The sequence below is a fragment of the Rhinoraja longicauda genome, chromosome 17 (genome assembly GCF_053455715.1).
Source record: "Rhinoraja longicauda isolate Sanriku21f chromosome 17, sRhiLon1.1, whole genome shotgun sequence".
In the NCBI taxonomy this organism is placed as follows: domain Eukaryota; kingdom Metazoa; phylum Chordata; class Chondrichthyes; order Rajiformes; family Arhynchobatidae; genus Rhinoraja; species Rhinoraja longicauda.
In genome coordinates this window covers 31,808,477-31,826,515 of record NC_135969.1, presented here as the reverse complement: position 1 = coordinate 31,826,515, position 18,039 = coordinate 31,808,477, and the positions used below count along the sequence as shown (strand labels likewise).

Genomic DNA, 18,039 nt, shown 5'->3' with positions numbered 1-18,039 from the left:
TGAAGGGCCAGGGAGAGCAAATATCCTGGAATCTTTGAAATAACAATTGGATTGTTCAAATGGTTGGAAGTTCAGATCTTATTGGCTCTATGAATTAAAATGCCAAGTTGTCTTGAAATCAACTGTAATAATCTTGTGCACAAGAGAGAGTAGCAGCTTCAACAGCTTTCAACAACTCTATCAGCACAAAGCTTGGTACACAATAACTCCCAAAAATTAACAGTGTCATCTATATATTTTTCAGCAACATGTTTAAAAGGAACTAAACGTTAAATTCACATGGTACAGGAGGACGATGGTTTAGACTACTCATCGGTGAATGGAGCTTTGCGATCACTGTTCATCGCCACAGATGTCAACCACGCAGTATTTTAATAAAAGCAAAGTATAATTTTGAACCATAGCATATCAGGGATCAGAAGGGATCAGCAAGACATTATTCAACAGGGGTTCGGATGACATTGGCTAATCATTGATGATTCAATTTTTTTCATCTTTAATTTTAATCTGCGGATTTATCAATTTACGCCAGTTTATGTAGTATGAGTGAGTCTAGCGAGAGTTCTAAAGTTCACACAACTGTGGGTTCAAGAGAAAAGTACACTGCATTATATGCTCAAGGCTTGTTTTATAACCAACCTATTATTATTCAGCAAAACACAAAGTGTTGAAGGAACTCAGTAAATCAGATAACACCTGTGGAGGGAATGAACAGGTGATGTTTCAGGTGGGACCCTTCTTCAGACTCAGCCTGAAGGGTCCCGAGCTGAAACATTGCCTGTCCATTCCCTTGCCTGCTGAGGTCCTCCAGCACTTTGTGTATTTCTTCAAGATTCCAGCACCTGCAGTCCCCATTATTGTTCAGCATCTTCTCTGAAGGCTGAGGTACGATTTATCAACTTACTATTCAGGTGAGTGCGAGTTCCATCTAAGGAGAACTAAAAACAAACATAAAGTGTAGTTGACAGATTGCATGCGCTTTCAAATGAGCTTGAAGTCCATTTGAGAAAGGCATCAACTGGATAAAACTTCACCTGTTACAGTTGTGTGAGGATCTCCTTCTCAAAAGAACAATCTGTCATTTGCATTGACAGTGCTCACATTAGTCTTGCAAACATGTGAAGTAGCACTAAAACACTTCCTCTACCATTGAGACATCTTCCCGAAACAAACTGAGACACTTTCACAAAGTATTTCAGCATTTGATGGAAAAATGTTTTGAAGTGCTGGTTTTATTGTTTGCAAACTATCAGTTTTCTTCCACCTGATAATAAATAAAGTTAATGTTGTTTAACAAAAGAATATATTCCTTCTCCATTGTCTATCCGCATTCTCCCACCATTTCTGCACCAGAATTGTTCTTGGTTATATAACATTATGGAATGCCGAAATGTGTTAGAAGGATGAGGGGGGATCTTATTGAAACGTATAAGATAATTAGGGGATTGGACACATTAGAGGCAGGAAACATGTTCCCAATGTTGGGGGAGTCCAGAACAAGGGGCCACAGTTTAAGAATAAGGGGTAGGCCATTTAGAACGGAGATGAGGAAGAACTTTTTCAGTCAGAGAGTGGTGAAGGTGTGGAATTCTCTGCCTCAGAAGGCAGTGGAGGCCAGTTCGTTGGATGCTTTCAAGAGAGAGCTGGATAGAGCTCTTAAGGATAGCGGAGTGAGGGGGTATGGGGAGAAGGCAGGAACGGGGTACTGATTGAGAGTGATCAGCCATGATCGCATTGAATGGCGGTGCTGGCTCGAGGGGCTGAATGGCCTACTCCTGCACCTATTGTCTATTGTCTATTGTCTATTGTTCGGGATTACAACTGGAGCTCCTGAACCAAGGTAAGGATGTGGGAAGGCTGGAGACACAAGGAATTGCAGATGCTGGAATTCTGAGCAAGAGACAAAGTGCTGGAGGAACTCAGTGGGTCAGGCAGTATCTGTGGAGGGAATGGACAGACACCATATTGTGTCGGTACCCTCCTAAAGAACTGATTGGAAGGCTGTTCATCCACAGGATACAGCATATCTAAGGAACTACCAAATGAATTCAATCAGTGTTTGTGAACTAGTTGAGTACCACCTCATACTGCTGTACCAGAAACTGATTTTGTTCATTGTTTCTGTGCTAAATGCAGAGGCATTTGGTGCTAATGCTAAATCTAATCTCTCGCAAAGAACCAAGGAACTGGTCACAAGGACGTTTGAAACAGCAATCGAGTGATTTACACCCAGAAACAAGCTGTCAAATGGAACTCATGTGATTTCCAATGGGACTTCATTTAATTTGGCTCATCTTCTGCCCCAATCACAGAAGCAGTAGCCCTTAAAGACACACTCCCCATGAGAGCCTCAAAGCAGCAATATACCAATTATCGCTGTCATGGAGGAGACAGAAGCTGCATGGGGAAATGGACAGGGCACACATAGACACAGCGGGATGTGGCCGGGTCAATGAGATGCAGGCCATGAGGGGGCGATGTGTTATGATGGCTGTGAGATCTGCCTAGCCCACTGTGAGACGAGGCTGGCAGGAGGTGTCACTGGTCCTCACTCCCACAGCAGTGACAATCCCTGCACTAGGCTGCAACGGTCAGGATGATCTGCACATCGCTACTAACATCTGCAAACTGCAGATCCTCACAGAGGAATATGCTTCATGTTGAAGAGTGAGTTCTTTACCACCCCCAGAGAATAGTCGGGTCATGGCCAATAGTGGAAAATAAAAGTTGGCAGTGAACAGGTTAAATTAGGTGCCATTGATGAGGAAAGACAGGGGTGGTGCCGGCCTGTTGCATAATCAGAAGGAGGGTTTGTTCATGTATTACAATCAGTGCAGGCAACCTTGTAAAGCAGTCCATGCAGAATTCCCATGTGTCACCTGGGCTCCTCCACCTGATTATTGCTGAACCTCACTGGTGAAAATAATTGGAGTGTGGAAGAGGTCACATGCTTCACACGAGATACCATGATGTTAGTGACTCCTTCTGAGAATTTACTCTCCATCCGAGAGTCCCCAACAACCCATGAGATCAAAGTTTCCCAATTCCATCGAGCTGAGGGTATTTTTCCCCCCCAAAATAATCTTTAGTCAGAATAAAACAATGGATAGAAAACAAGAAATGTGTAAGAACTCTTCAGACATTCTTGGCGTCATTACATGTAAATGGTATCATATTAAGCACTGTTCACAGCTATCCTTAAACCAAGCCAGTTGATGCTGAGCAAGGATGTTGCCATAGTAGCCTTTTGATTTCTCTTGCTCATGTTCTTCTTCATGCTCCTCCAGATCGAGGGCGACATCCCTATTTAACTCTACAAATTGAGAGGGAGAAGGGAAAATCGGAAGTGTCAGTATTACAGTATAGCAAAGGGGATTACAGAGGCATGAGGCAGGAGCTGGCCAGATTTGACTGGAAGGAGGCCCTAGCAGGGAAGACGGTGGAACTGCAATGGCAGGTATTCCTGGGAATAATGCAGAAGTTGCAGGATCAATTTATCCCAAAGAGGAGGAAAGATTCTAAGGGGAGTAAGAGGCACCCGTGGCTGACAAGGGAAGTCAAGGACAGCATAAAAATAAAAGAGAAGTATAACATAGCAAAGAAGAGTGGGATGCCAGAGGATTGAGACTCTTTTAAAGAGAAACAGAAGATAACTAAAAAGGCAATACGGGGAGAAAAGATGAGGTATGAGGATAAGCTAGTCAATAATATAAAGGAGGATAGTAAAAGCTTTTTTAGGTATGTGAAGAGGAAAAAATTAGTCAAGGCAAATGTGGGTCTCTTGAAGACATAAGCTGGGGAATTTATTATGGGGAACAAGGAAATGGCAGACGAGTTGAACCGGTACTTTGGATCTGTCTTCACTAAGGAAGATACAAACAATCTCCCAGATGTTCTAGTGGCCAGTGATCCTAGGGTGACGGAGGAACTGAAGGAAATTCACATTAGGCAGGAAATGGTGTTGTGTAGACTGATGGGACTGAAGGCTGATAAATCCCCAGGGCCTGATGGTCTGCATCCCAGGGTACTTTAGGAGGTGGCACTAGAAATTGTGGACGCATTGGTGATCGTTTTCCAATGTTCTATAGATTCAGGATCAGTTCCTGTGGATTGGAGGGTAGCTAATGTTACCCCACTTTTTAAGAAATTATAGACCAGTTAGTCTGACATCAGTGGTGGGGAGGATGCTGGAGTCAATTATAAAAAACCAAATTGTGGAGCATTTGGATAGCAGTAACAGGATCGTTCCGAGTCAGCATGGATTTACGAAGGGGAAATCACGCTTGACTAATCTTCTGGAATTTTTTGAGGATGTAACTAAGAAAATTGACAGGGGAGAGCCGGTGGAAGTAGTGTACATCCTGTTGGAGGAACTCGGTGGGTTGAGCAACATCAGTGGAGCCCAAGTTATAATCAATGCTTAGTTTAGAGTTTAGTGAGAAGCAGCATGGAAAATGGCCCTTCGGTCCACCAAGTCTGCACCAACCAGTGATCACCCGTACACTAGTTTTATCCTACACACGAAAGACAATTAACCTACAAATCTACATGTCTTTGAAATGTGGGAGGAAAACCCACGTGGTCACAGGGAGAATGTACAAACTACGCACAGACAGCATCCGTGGTCAGTCTCTGGTGCTGTAAGGCAACAAACTCTAACCCTACATCAACACAGGTCTAGATGTAGGTGTTTGATCCAAAATGTCAACTATCCTTTGCCTCCACAGATTCTGCTCTTCCCACTGACGTCCTCCAGCAGATTGCTTTGGGCTCCATGTAGTTCAGGTAAATTCTCCATACATATAGGTACATTAACCTGCAGTCAGTACTGGAGCCCTTTAAATCATGAGAAAGACAAAACAACTAGCACTAATAGATCCAAGGTATGCTCTTAACTGCTGAGAGAATCTTCACCACATTGAGAGCCAATGTAAAACACAAGAAAAAATTACACTAGTGTTAACAGTCCCCTGAAGGCTTTATTCAGTGAATAAGTTAATCATGTAGGCCAGCCAGGTTCCAGGGCTGATTCCCCAGTCTGCGCTTCAGTGTGTCAATTTATCTCAACCTGAAGCATTTTTGCCTCTGAATTAGGATATACATTTCTCCCTGCTGCATATATCTGTAGACAGAACCACAGTGACAGCACTTCATGAAATAATTAATTGCATGTAAAGTGCTTTGAGACATCTTGCAGATGTTATATTACATATATTAGGCAATTGAACAATATTGGTTGTTGCATTCAATCCACAATCTCTACTCGATCCACACATATGTCCCTCTACCCCTGCTGATCTGTCTGTTGGCCTGTGACTTGATTCCTCTCCGACCACTGTTTCAACAACTACCACCACCAACCCACAGTTTTTCAGTTTCCACTCTGCCCTCATTCTGCATCCCCTCTATGCTTCCCTCCTGAGCTCTTTCATCCAATTTGCCTCCAACCCCCTGCCACCTCAACACAACCATCGTTCAGCTACGTTAGGATATTAAGAGCATGACATCTGCATATATGACACAATTATCTCAGTTATGTACGCTGTACACTTTGGTTGCTATGTTGTCTGGCATTCCAATATTATTGAAACAACCAATTTATTGATTTAAAAAGGAGGACATTGTGCACACCTTCTGTGAAGGAAACTTGAAATTAAAACTTAAGCAAAAAAATCCTTCTGTTTCAGCCCTGTGGATGCTCATACACGTTAACATATGCCCTTTCTATTTATAACCTCAAATGTTTTTAGTTGCTGCTTAGTGCTAATACCTTTGACCAGGTTGTTCTTGTGAAAGGTTGTCTCACTCACATTATAAATGTATTTGTAGACAAGGTTAGTTATAAGATCCTGATGACAATAAAGATCTGTTATACAAGTATTATGAAAAGCTGTGATTCATTCTCAAGAATTAAACGTCATAGAATTAAGTATCTCTTAATGAATTAATTAATAAATTACATAATTAAGAGATGATTAAGAGTATAGGTTAGCACTGCTAGTACATATATTTGAATTGAATTGAATTGAATAAATGTGATTAGCTAAGTATGTATACATACAAGGAATTTGCCTTGGTGCTTTGTTCGCAAGTAACAACACGATATACAGTCACCAATTAAGAATAAAACATTATAATTTAAACATGTGAAGAATGAAATAAAATATCATCGCAAAGGGAGGCTACAGACCTTTGGTTGTTGAGTAGAGCTACTAGCTCGTGGAAAAAAAAAGATGTTTTTATGTCTGGCTGTGGCGACTTTGACAGTCCAGAGTCGCCTTGCAGAGTGAGGGGATTGGGATATCTTCGTCACTGAAACAAGCAGGATATTGACGGAAACACGTTTGAGCCAGCAGGTTAATTCAACTTATTGGAGTGCACACCATGTTGACCCTGAAGCATGCATGGGGATCTTTAAGGGTAATTAACCCATGATCGCAGCGTCTGACACAACCCTGCGCTGTGCTGCCAGCCGAATTTAAAACGCTGCTACATGCAGCCAACAATAACTTTGCAGTTGGGTGGGTGAACAATTCGGCTGGCCAGCGATATTATGAATGGTAAGCACCAAAGGGAGTCTGGGTGCACCCCCTGAAAAGAAGGCACACTATGGGTGCAGTATTAGTTGTCGCAGAAGGTATGTTAGCCTGAAAAATGGTGGTCCATCAAGTGAGACAGCAAGGACTGGAGATCCGGAAAACTGGAGAGGTGGACGGAGGGAGGCAGTGGATGCAAGAGTCCAAACTGGGGTCTTACCTTCCGCACCCTCAAGGTCGGCTGTGGGAGATGCTTCCAGGGCACCAAGGCTGGAGGTGGCTGGGCGAAGTGAGGTACGATGGTTCGCTGGACAATCCAGATGGGGGCGATGGCTGGAGGCCATACAGTAGCTTGGGGCTCGATTGGATCAGTGCACCACTCTAGATAACCAAGCCCGCGGACTGGACTTCAAATATGGCGCCAAAACCTGGTGACTCTTGCATGAGGTTCCAGTGGACTATTTCTATGCTCTTTGCACTATCGAGGATTAGCTTTACTTTACTGAACTGAATTCAAAAAACAAATCTCTCTGTATGTCTGCACAAGGGATAACAAAAAGAACCATTGAACCATCGAGGTTTTCTGACTCTGCACTGGTACAAGAGAGTTCTGATCAATCCACTGATAGTTAGAAATGTCCTGCAAACAAAGGCAATGGGACCAGCTGGTCTTGGCAGTCAAGGCCAGCACATGAGGCTTGAGAATCAGGATGCAATACCACAGGGAATCACGATCAATGAGTGCATCTACAAATGGAAGTTACCGCCTGCTGCATGATAATTCTGAGGCATTTCTCCATGCCTGACCCCATTAATCACCTAGCAACAATCTCTATCATTCACAGAATCATCACTCACAGGTCCACTCACACTTGAATAATCACCATTACTGCAAGTTTCAAGTTCTGTACTTGCCACCTAGTCAACTATATCAGGTGCATCAGTCAAAGACATCACACAAAGTCAGCCCCAAACTCCACTCCCTCTTGTCGGACAGGTAGTGTTCAGATGAACAAATGAGCAGGGTCAGGTGCAACTGCATGTATTTTCCTCCTTGGAAGAAAAAGTGCTGGCTAGGGAGTGGTAGAATAGCAAAAGGTAGAAGAGCAAAAAATTTCTCAATGCTGAGAAGGTTTATTTTGGATTTCCAGCATTCGGATTTTGCTTTTTATCTATTACTGCTGATATTACTGCGGTCCTGACATACTTCCTTAGATAGATTAGGAAGTTCGACATGTCCCCAACTATTCTCACCAACTTGTGCAGATGCGCCATAGAAAACATTATATTGTGATGCATTACCGCATGGCTTGGGAACAGCTCCATCCAAGACCGCAAGAAATTGCAGAGAATTTTTGACACTCGCCCAGACCATCACACAAACCAACCTCCCTTCCATCGACTCCATCTACACTTCACGTTGTCTCGACAAGGCCACCAGCATAATTAAGGATGAGTCGCACCCTGGACACTCACTCTCCTCCCCTTTCCAAATGCTGAATAAATACCTTCGATTTGTACCAGCATCTGCAGTTATTTTCTTACTCCTCCCCTCTCCCATCGGGCAAGAGGTACAGAAGTGTGAAAAGGCAGATCTCCAGATTCAGGGGCAGTTTTTTGCTGAACCATCCTATTATCAACTAGAACACGGTCCTATGCTACCGTTTATCTCATTGGAGACCCTTGGACTATTTTTAATCGGACTTAACTGGACTTTATCTTGCACTAAGCGTTATTCCCTTTGTCCTGCATTTGTACAATATGGAGTGGCTTGATTGTAATCATGTATAGTCTTTCTGCTGACCGGATAGCACACAACAAAAAAAGCTTTTCACTGTATCTCGGTACATGTGACAATAAACAAAACCAAACAAAAATAGAGGTTCATTTGTGTGGAATGCAACTGATCCTGCAGCAATCTGTTAAGAATTTCATAGCATAGACCATGATTTCCTTCTGGCCTAACCTGGAAAATGGCTAATTAATCAGGTTCCAGTACCAGACATCTCGTTGGTAGACATCCTAGTGCTGGTTGGTGGAACAGCGTACAGCCTGCTCCAGCAAGGTTTTTATGTCCCTATTATTGAAGCAATAAATCTAGGATTTGTTAAAATTCACGTTGAACTGAGCTTTCTTCAAGCACCTCATGACAACTGTGCTATGATACCCAAAATGATTCTAATTATGGTCAGAAAATGTAGCAAACGTTAGCCGCTTTTACAGGTGACCAACTGACGGGCATTTATTAAAAAGCAGCAGGCGGGTGTTAGCATGAGCAGCATATTGAATGATTACAGGTCAATGACACCGCTTTTACAAACGCTGAGAAATGAAGATTATTCATTTATATGTAAAAGCTCTTCTTGTTTTAGTCTCTTGTAAAACATCGCTGGGTTTTACTGATGTGAAATTGCTATCGATATGCAGCAATTCAAATTATCTGAGAATAATCAGAACTGACAATTCACCATGCGTGGAAGATTGCAGTGTTCAATATCCAGGTCAGTCTGACCTAGCTAATAGATAACTCATCATCAGTGCGGTTAACAAATGCACAGAGCGCAGCCAATTTTCTTTCTTCAGTAATACTTACCAAGGATAAGAAGCTTTGCATCGGCCGTTTCAGTGTCCAAGGAAGTTCTAGCGACACAAGTGTAAGTCCCTTCATCACCTTCACTTACATCAATAATTTGAAGTACATCATCATCCATGATAATTCTGGAAGGTAACAAATTACAAATGGCATTTTGTTAGCTGTGGCGCTGATTTTCATGCTTGCTTTTATTAGAATGTAGTCTACCAATAGATATTTCCAACCCCTTGGGTGCACGTTGAATGACATAATTTATAACAAATAAATTATTCTCAGTCCCACAACTTAACATCCCACGTTAAAACTCTACAAAGAGAGTTTTATTTTCTTCTCCACCGAGTTCCAGGTAGAAGTAAGGGCATCCTGGCAATGATACTGACTAAAATAACGAGAGTTCTCCTTTAATTATGGTGAAGCAAATCCCAGCAGTTAGATGGAGACACAAGGAACTGCAGATGCTGGAATCGTGATCAAAACACAAAGTGCTTGAGTAACTCAGTAGGCAAGGCAGCATCTGTGGAGGGAATGGGTAGGTGATGTTCCAGATCAGGACCTTCTTCAGGCCGAGTCTGAAGCAAGGTCTCAGTCCGAAATATTGCCTATCCATTCCCTCCACAGATGCTGCCTGATCTGTTAAATTACTCAAGCACAGGTTTTTCTTCGCCATTGTGACTTGTGATTTGTTTGCCGAGCACTTGCATTCTATGACTGCTACGGCGACCTGGAGACTTTGGTTCCAAGCCATTTTAATTCCTCTTGCTTTTCCCACACTGACTTGTTTGTGCATGGCCTCCTCCACTGCCAGCAGGAGACCCAAGGCAAACTGGAAGAATAATATTCTTCATATTCCTTCTATGCAGTCCACAACCCAACAGCATGAACACTGAATTCTCAGATTACAGGGAACCTGTTCCCCTCTATCCCTTTCTCTCTCTTTCTGATCTCTCCAGGTCCTCTCTCATATCCACTCTTCTGTTTCAGCCCAATACCCCCAGCTCATCACCCAGGTTCTTTCCATCCCTCTCCCACTCCATCATCTAAACAACCCTTCCTCAGGGTCCTCTCCCACCACTGTTCCTATCTGCCCACCTGACCTCCCTTATTTGGATCCATGCCTCATCTTCCTTTCCTCTCAAATGCAACCTGCAGCAATTTGATGCCTCCACCTATCACCTCCCAGTCTCTACCGCTATTTCTACCCTTCCCTCCCCCACCTGATTCCATCTGCCAACTTTGCCCTCCTCACCTGCATCCACCTATTGCTTGCCAGCTCTTGCTCCCACTCCTCCTCACTTCTTTATACTGGTTAGCTACCTTCTATTCTTTCAGTCCAGGTGAAGATACTGACCTGAAACACTGTTTGTCCACTTCTCTCCACAGATGCTGCCTGACCCACTGCGTTCCTTCAGCAAATTGTTTGTTGCTCCAGAATCCAGCATCTGCAGTCTTTTTTGTCTCCCAAAAGTTAGTTTTGGTCAACATTCCCAGTCTGACCTCTCTGATGTTTAGCCTCCTATACAGCTTTAGTATAATACTCAGTGTAAACTCAAGAACAGTACCTCAGCTTTAAAGTTACACTATTCGGCCCTTAATATTGAGTTTAACAACTGCAGGTAACAATCCGACCCCTCCCTACCAACCCCCCATCCCCACAGTTATGGTGTATATATTTTTTATTTATTTTATTTTTTAGATTTAGAGATACAGCGCGGAAACAGGCCCTTTCGGCCCACCAAGTCGCCCAGCGATCCCCACACATTAACACTATTCTACACACACTAGGGACAATTTTTTTTACATTTTACCCAGCCAAATTAACCTACATACCTGTACGTCTTTGGAGTGTGGGAGGATACCGAAGATCTCGGAGAAAACCCACGCAGGTCACGGGGAGAACGTACAAACTCCATACAGACGGCGCCCGTAGTCAGGATCGAACCTGAGTCTACGGCGCTGCATTCGCTGTAAGGCAGCAACTCTACCGCTGCGCCACCGTGCCGCAAATCTACCACCATGTTATTTTACTCAAAATATAGTTCATGGTCATTTTTGCCTGGACAATTTGAGTCGACTCCCTCTTGCGGACATTCTCTCTGTTCGCTCCACCTTCCCCTCTCTGATCTTGTTATCACTTTTTCAGTTCTGATGAAAGGCCCCAAACACAAAACTGCGACTCTATTTTTCTCGCCATCGAAGCTGCGTGGCCTGTTGTGTCACTTCCGTTTGACTTCATTCCCAACTGTTAGCTTGTGAGCTGAACTGCTGGATACGAACAAGTAGGGATGTGTGGGAGCAATAAATATACCTGTAAAAAGTGGGCAGATGCTCCTTCAAGGAAATTGTACAAAGTCAGGAATAAAATGTCAATGTTTGTCAATGTAGCTCACCAAAAACTTGGAGGCAAACCATGGCTGTTTTTAGTAAAAATGAATACGCTTTCTAATCTATTCGCTTTTTTTTTTAACCTAAACAAGACAAAGAAAAAAAAAGGGATTTCCTGGAATCTGTGAAAAGTATCTTCAACAGTTGAATTGTGTGCCTATTTAAAACACAGAAAACATGCCAGCAAGTAAAGAATAAAATCCCAACAGCCAGCCCTCAGATTTGATCATGAAATACAGTCAGTCTATAGAAGTCTGATCATAGAAGAGTTACCTACTGCTTTGGCAGCTTTCACTCTCTCTGATATTGTTTATGACAGATTGATATTGGCAATGCTTTACCAAACTGTACGCAAAAATAATAATTTCACTGTCCATCTGTACATGTGACAATAAAGAACCTTTGGGTTGGTAGTGACTAAAATGGAGGCATTCTTCTCCATTTTATAAAATATTACCTGTCATTCTCTGTCTGGTCACTGTAAATTTCAAACCCATCCTTTCTCCATGATAACTCAAAGTCGTTTTCAAAAGCAGAATCATATTCAGCAAGACATTTAAACTCTGCCGTTGCGCCTTTCTGTATCATCAGATCTTCGGGAGGAATCACTATTTCTGTCGCAACTGAAAGGAAGACAGAAGATCAAAAAATGGTTACATATATATATATAAAAAACTGTGCAGAATTCATTTTAAATGTATTAACATTGTACATGACAGTAATTGGGCATTGAGATCAATACACAGCTATAATTAATGTCAAGGTTTGATCTGTGAAATATGTGTCTGAGGAAGGAGCTTCTTAAATCACCCTTACTTGTTCATTTGCTTTGTTTCTGATTGTTAAACCACCAATGTTTGAAGTTACAATGCAGTAAAAAAAGAATTTGTATTCACAGAAGAATGTGAAGAAAATGCAGGAACTACATCTCAATAGGTATGTGAACAGAACAGAACGTGATCTTTCCATGTGGTCAAATATTTTACCCATCATTTAACGAGCTGGCAACCGATGCCTCACTGAGGTGTTTTTTTAAGGTAGAGTCCAGTGCTTTTTAAGGCAGAAATTTGATTTGACTGGTGCAGCAATTTCACAGCAGCACATTTCATCAAAATCTGGCTCAGCATTACTTCTTGATTTGTGCTATGGTTTTGAAGCATGATAATGTTTCGCTCAGTAAACTGACCCTGTACACTCTGAAGGAGTGATATATTAATGACTAAGTTATTACTCAGGGCAGACTTTAAGGCAGCTTATACGTGGAAAGAGAGTCAGAGAGCTGGAGGTATTTAGAATAGGAATTCTGTGTTTGAGACTTTGGAAACCCTGGCACATCGCTCCCCCCTCCCCCTCCCCCTCCCCCTCCCCCTCCCCTCTCTCCCCCCCCCCCCCCCCCCTCCCCACTTGGGGTAAAATAAATTTTGGGAAAAGTCCCAAAGCCAGAAAAAATGCAACTATCTAGGAAGATTATCGGCTTGGAAAAGGTCTTGGGAAAATTGTGGCCATGGTGGGATCTGAAAACAGCAATAAGAGATTTAGAAAGACACAAAGTGCTGGAGTAACTCAGCAGGTCAGGCAGCACCTCTGGAAAACACGGATGGGCAAGGTTTCAGGTCAAATCTTAAAATTAATGCACTGCTTAACAGTAGCCAGAGTAGGTCGGTGACCCAGAGGCGATGGGTAACTTGACTAATTGTGAATCGGGACACAGGCAGCAGGGTTTTGTATGGTCTCAAGCTTTTCAGCAACAGAACCAGGAGCCTTCAGCAACAAGAAAAGACTAGTGACTGGGCAGGCTGGGTTTGCTTTCCTTGGAGCAGAGGAGACTGAGGGGGGATCAGATCGAGCTGAACAAAATTATAAGGAACATCAATGGGATAAATATTAATCAATTTTTCTGGCTGAGTTGCAAGATGAACTCACCCCCAAAGAAAACCTGGTGTTTCTGTGTCCTATCTGGTGATGACAGATACATTACCTCAACAGAAGTGGTTTAATTTTTTTAATATGTTTTACGGAGATATTTGAAATAATATTAGCTGCACATAAAATGGCCTCTATCAACAGCACTAAGTACTGATTGGTTCAGTGCCGATTTGACCAACTGGAATGCATTGAAATGGAAAAGTAACAGACCAATGAATCAGTTAACTCACATGTCATGTTGATACACACACACACTCAAATGTTTGTTTATTTTCATAAAATACATCCTTCCACACAGCGATCCAGATTCATTTATCATTTATGGGGAAATGGGAGAATATTGGGATGTGTCGTTCACCAAATCAATGATGGTTGTCTTTAGGCACCGTCCTGCCTACACCACTCACCCCCATATTTGACTTAAATTCTCCAGGAAAAATATCCCTGCCAAAATATTGCAATGGATCCATTTGATTAAATGTATGGAATACAAAATGTAGCTGATTCAGAGACTATATGCTTCAGTTAGTAAAATCTCTGGTGTCTCACAGTTCTGACAAAAACATTTCTTCAAGTTAGTAATACTGAATAAACCTAGTTGTTAAAAAATGCATCCCCAGTGCCATTCATTATGAATGGTCGTTCTTTTCAGAGCTGCTGGATTCTGTTTTATTTTTGCCCGAGGTTCCTGCCACTCAAGTTAGTGGAAACCAAGACAAAAAAATACTCAGGTCAGTCGCAGGCAGTCAAAATCAGGTTCTATCGAAACTGACTCTTGAGAGAAGCTAACACTTTCAAAACAAAGATACCAAACTGAAGCTATCTCAAAGATACAAGTTGCCGCTGTGTCCCATCTGTATTTTGGTGTGTCAAAAGAAAACAAGCTCAAATTACTCATTAATACAGAAAAATAAGTGGTGCGGCTGCAAGCTGTGCTTGTGGGTCAGAGAATAATTTTTTACGACCTTTTTCAATGTAATTGTATTGTAATATAATATAACATCTGTTCGTTGCAAGAACTTGTTCAAAGGATGCATGCATGCAAGCATGCCAATTGTCTCATTATCAGACTGTACCAATGCATGGCAATTCAGAGGCACCACGTGAGATAAGAAATCTGGCAAGAAGAAAGCAAATGGCAAAAAAGGATATTGTGAGCAATTTTGGGAACCATATCTGAGGAAGAATGTGCTGGCCCTGGAGAGGGTCCAGAGAAGGTTTACAAGAATGATCCCTGGAATGAGTAGGTTAACATGTGATAAGCGTTTGATGGCACTGGGCCTGTACTCACTGCCGTTTAGAAGTATGAGGGGAGACCTCATTGAAAGGTACAGAATGGTGAAAGACATGGATAGAGTGGATGTGGAGAGGTTGTTTCCACTAGTGGGAGAGTCAAAGCTTCCGAATTAAAGGACGTTCTTTTAGAAAAGAATTTCTCTAGTCAGAGGGTGGTGAATCTGTGGAATTCTTTGCCACAGAAGGCTGTGGAGGCAACATCAGTGGATATATTTAAGGCAGACATAGATAGATTCTTGATTAGTATGGGTGTTAGACGTAATGGAGAGAAGGCAGGAGAATGGGGTTAGGAGGGAGAGATAGATCAGCCATGATCAGAGTAGACTTGATGGGCCAATTACAATAGACAATAGACAATAGGTGCAGGAGTAGGCCATTCGGCCCTTCGAGCCAGCACCGCCATTCAATGTAATCATGGCTGATCATTCTCATTCAGTACCCCATTCCTGCCTTCTCCCCATACCCCCTGACTCCGCTATCCTTAATTGGCCTAATTCTGCTCCTTTCACTTATGATCTTATAATATTATATAATTTATTGTTTACCAACAGGATAAGGCCATTTAACAAAATTAGTTCAAATAATAGAGAGATCAACCCCAACCTGTCTCTGTAACCTTTCATCCCTTTGATTCCCTCCAAGGAAAATTTGAGTTCCAATATTTGAGGCCTTGGTAGGGTTGACAGTCAGACCCCTTTCCCCAGGGTAGAAATGTCAAAGACTAGAGGGCATCATTTTAAGGTGAGAGCGGTGATGTTCATTAGAGATGTGCGGACAATTTTTTTTTTAACACACAGTCTGGGATGTGCTTCCAGGGATGGTGGTGGAAGCCGATATGACAGTGGCGGTTAAGAGGCCTTCAGGTAGGCACGTGGATATATGCTGGGAAGAGAGGGACATGGATCATGTGCAAGCTCGGCCTGTTGAGTCCATGCTGACCATCGATCACCCATTCATACTGGTTCTCCAGAATCCCACTTTTTCATCTACTCCCAACGCATGAGGAGCATTTTACAGAGGCCAATTAACCTCCAACCTGCACGTGCCACAATCTTGGGATGTGGGAGAAAACTGGAGCATCTAGAGGAAATCCACGTGGTCACAAAATAATTGAAATGTACAAACTCCACACAGTCAGCACCCAAGGTCAGGATCAAATCTGAATCTTTGGCACTGCGAGGCTGCAGCTCTACCAGGTGTGCCATTATGCACATTCAAGAAACATGCAAGTCATTCCCATTTGAAACGTTGAATACACTTTGAGATATTTTGACATTTTAAAATGCCAAAAGGATTTTGCTACAATGAAGACAATTCTTTCCTCAGATACTTGGATTCTCATGCCCAGAGTAGGGGAATCGAGAACCAGATAACGTAAGGTTAAGGTGAAGGGAAGAAGCTTTAATAAGAATCTGAGGAGTGCCTTTATCGCACAAAGGCTGGTGGGACTATTGCAATGTTTAAGAAACAATTAGACAGGTACATGGATAGGACACGTTTCGAGGTCTATGGGCCAAATGCAAGCAGGTGGAACTAGTGGTGTCGGGACACGTTGGTCAGTGTGGTCAAGATGGGCCGAAGGGCCTGTTTTCACGCTGTATGACACTATCACTTTATACAAGATAATCTTTTGGTGATTATCTGCTTTTCTCTTTTTTCAATCAGCTATATTTACCCCTGTCCACATTATGTTGTGTTTTTTGCACTCCTACCTCCATCACCAACCCCAGCATTCTGATTGCACCATCTTGTCTCCTGCTTTATTTAAAGACATTACTGAGTGTTGACAGTACCTGGGGACGTTGGTGTGCGTGATGGAACCTACATGCGAAGTATAAAGCAACTCCACTGCCTATATTTAAGCTATTTATTGCATTGTACAGAGCAGAATGAGGCTAATTATGCTGCAAATTCAACATGATATAAAAATTCGAACCTGAGAAACAGAAACATGAATAAGCCCTTGGCTCCCTGGCTACTTGTCTGCCTTGAGCAGGTTTATGAATAACCTCAACACCACTTTCCCTGACTAACCCAATGCAGCTGGATTCCCTTAATAGCTAAACGTCTACCATTGTCTTAAACATACTTGGTAACCTTCTTATCAAGTCCACATCACAAGCTTAGATATTTTCTCAGCCAGAGCTGAACACACTTCTCGGCAGCTTCATTGTAGGCAGCGAGATCGGCAGCTGTGCATTGGTTTTCCAGTTGAGGGCATTTCAGCAGGTGTTCCATTGTTTGTGGTTCAATGCCACATTCGCAGGTGACATCGTTGGAGTTATATCCCCAATTGTTTAGAAATACCTTGGCTCTGCCAACACCAGTTCTCAATCGATTGAGGCATTTCCATCTGGCCCAACTTGCGTCTGCCCCAGGAGGGAGTTGGTCACTTGCCGTTACACTTGGTAACCGAGTGTCAATGACTTTTATGCATCGAGAATTCCAAACATTCACCGCCTGCCTCCTTGATGCAATTTCTTCGCATCCCTGCCCTGAATGGGTTTTTTTGAGACCTGAGATGGTTCCAATTTCCCAAGCCACTGTGAACATCAACATCTTATCTATCCTGTCAAGCTCGGTAAGAATTTTGTGCACTACAATGAGGCTTAATGAGAGGGCTTCTCTTGAAGTAGGTAGGATTATATCTTGCTTTTCAAACAGCATGTACTGCATTTGATTTGAATTCGGAAAGAAATGCTTTCTATTTAGTATTGACTTTAGAATGTCAATACAATTCATACGCTTCTTGGAATATTCTCTCTGAACTAAATTCTTTTGCTTAACAGAGCATGATTATTGAGTAAAACTAATCGATATTGTTAAAAATGCCGAAGAATGGGTTTTTGATTCTCTTCCCAAATAACGCTGTATTTTTAGGTACTGCCATTCACTTTGACTTTAAAAAAAATTAACATGTAATAAAACTATAAATAAAATTGTAAAATCATCTTGAAATAACATTCAAAGCTAGGAGCTATTGTAATGAAATACAATATATAAGAAATTAGCGCTGTTTCAAAATATTCCTTTAACGTTCATCTTAACATTCAAAATATGGTTGCAGGAGGTCGCAAAGGCAGTTTCTGAAATCCCAAAACAAGATACTGCAAACTTCCAATTGTTGAGGGTTTGTGTCCTTTCCATGGGAACCTAGCTCTAAGTTTACAGCTCCAAATGAGTAGATTCTCAGGGGGCTCCGCAACATCACTTTCATCTCGTTTTCAGAGGCACCCAAAGGAGCTGATGCTGAGCCTTGTTCCCCAGGTCCTTTACTGGTGACAGACTGGGAGGGAGGAGGGAGAT

The 18,039-nt window shown here is 42.3% G+C and overlaps 1 protein-coding gene across 7 annotated transcripts in view; it reads right to left on the bottom strand.

Annotated features, from left to right (window-relative positions):
- chl1b (cell adhesion molecule L1-like b) overlaps window positions 1–18,039 on the bottom strand; it is a 639,417-nt gene that overhangs the window by 264,793 nt on the left and 356,585 nt on the right. For all 7 annotated transcript variants that reach the window (XM_078414480.1, XM_078414482.1, XM_078414481.1 and 4 more), the window contains 2 exons: window positions 11,969–12,134; window positions 9,130–9,254 (listed from right to left, as the gene is read on the bottom strand). In XM_078414480.1, coding sequence (XP_078270606.1) covers window positions 9,130–9,254; window positions 11,969–12,134 — 291 coding nt within the window. The remainder of the gene's footprint in view (window positions 1–9,129; window positions 9,255–11,968; window positions 12,135–18,039) is intronic.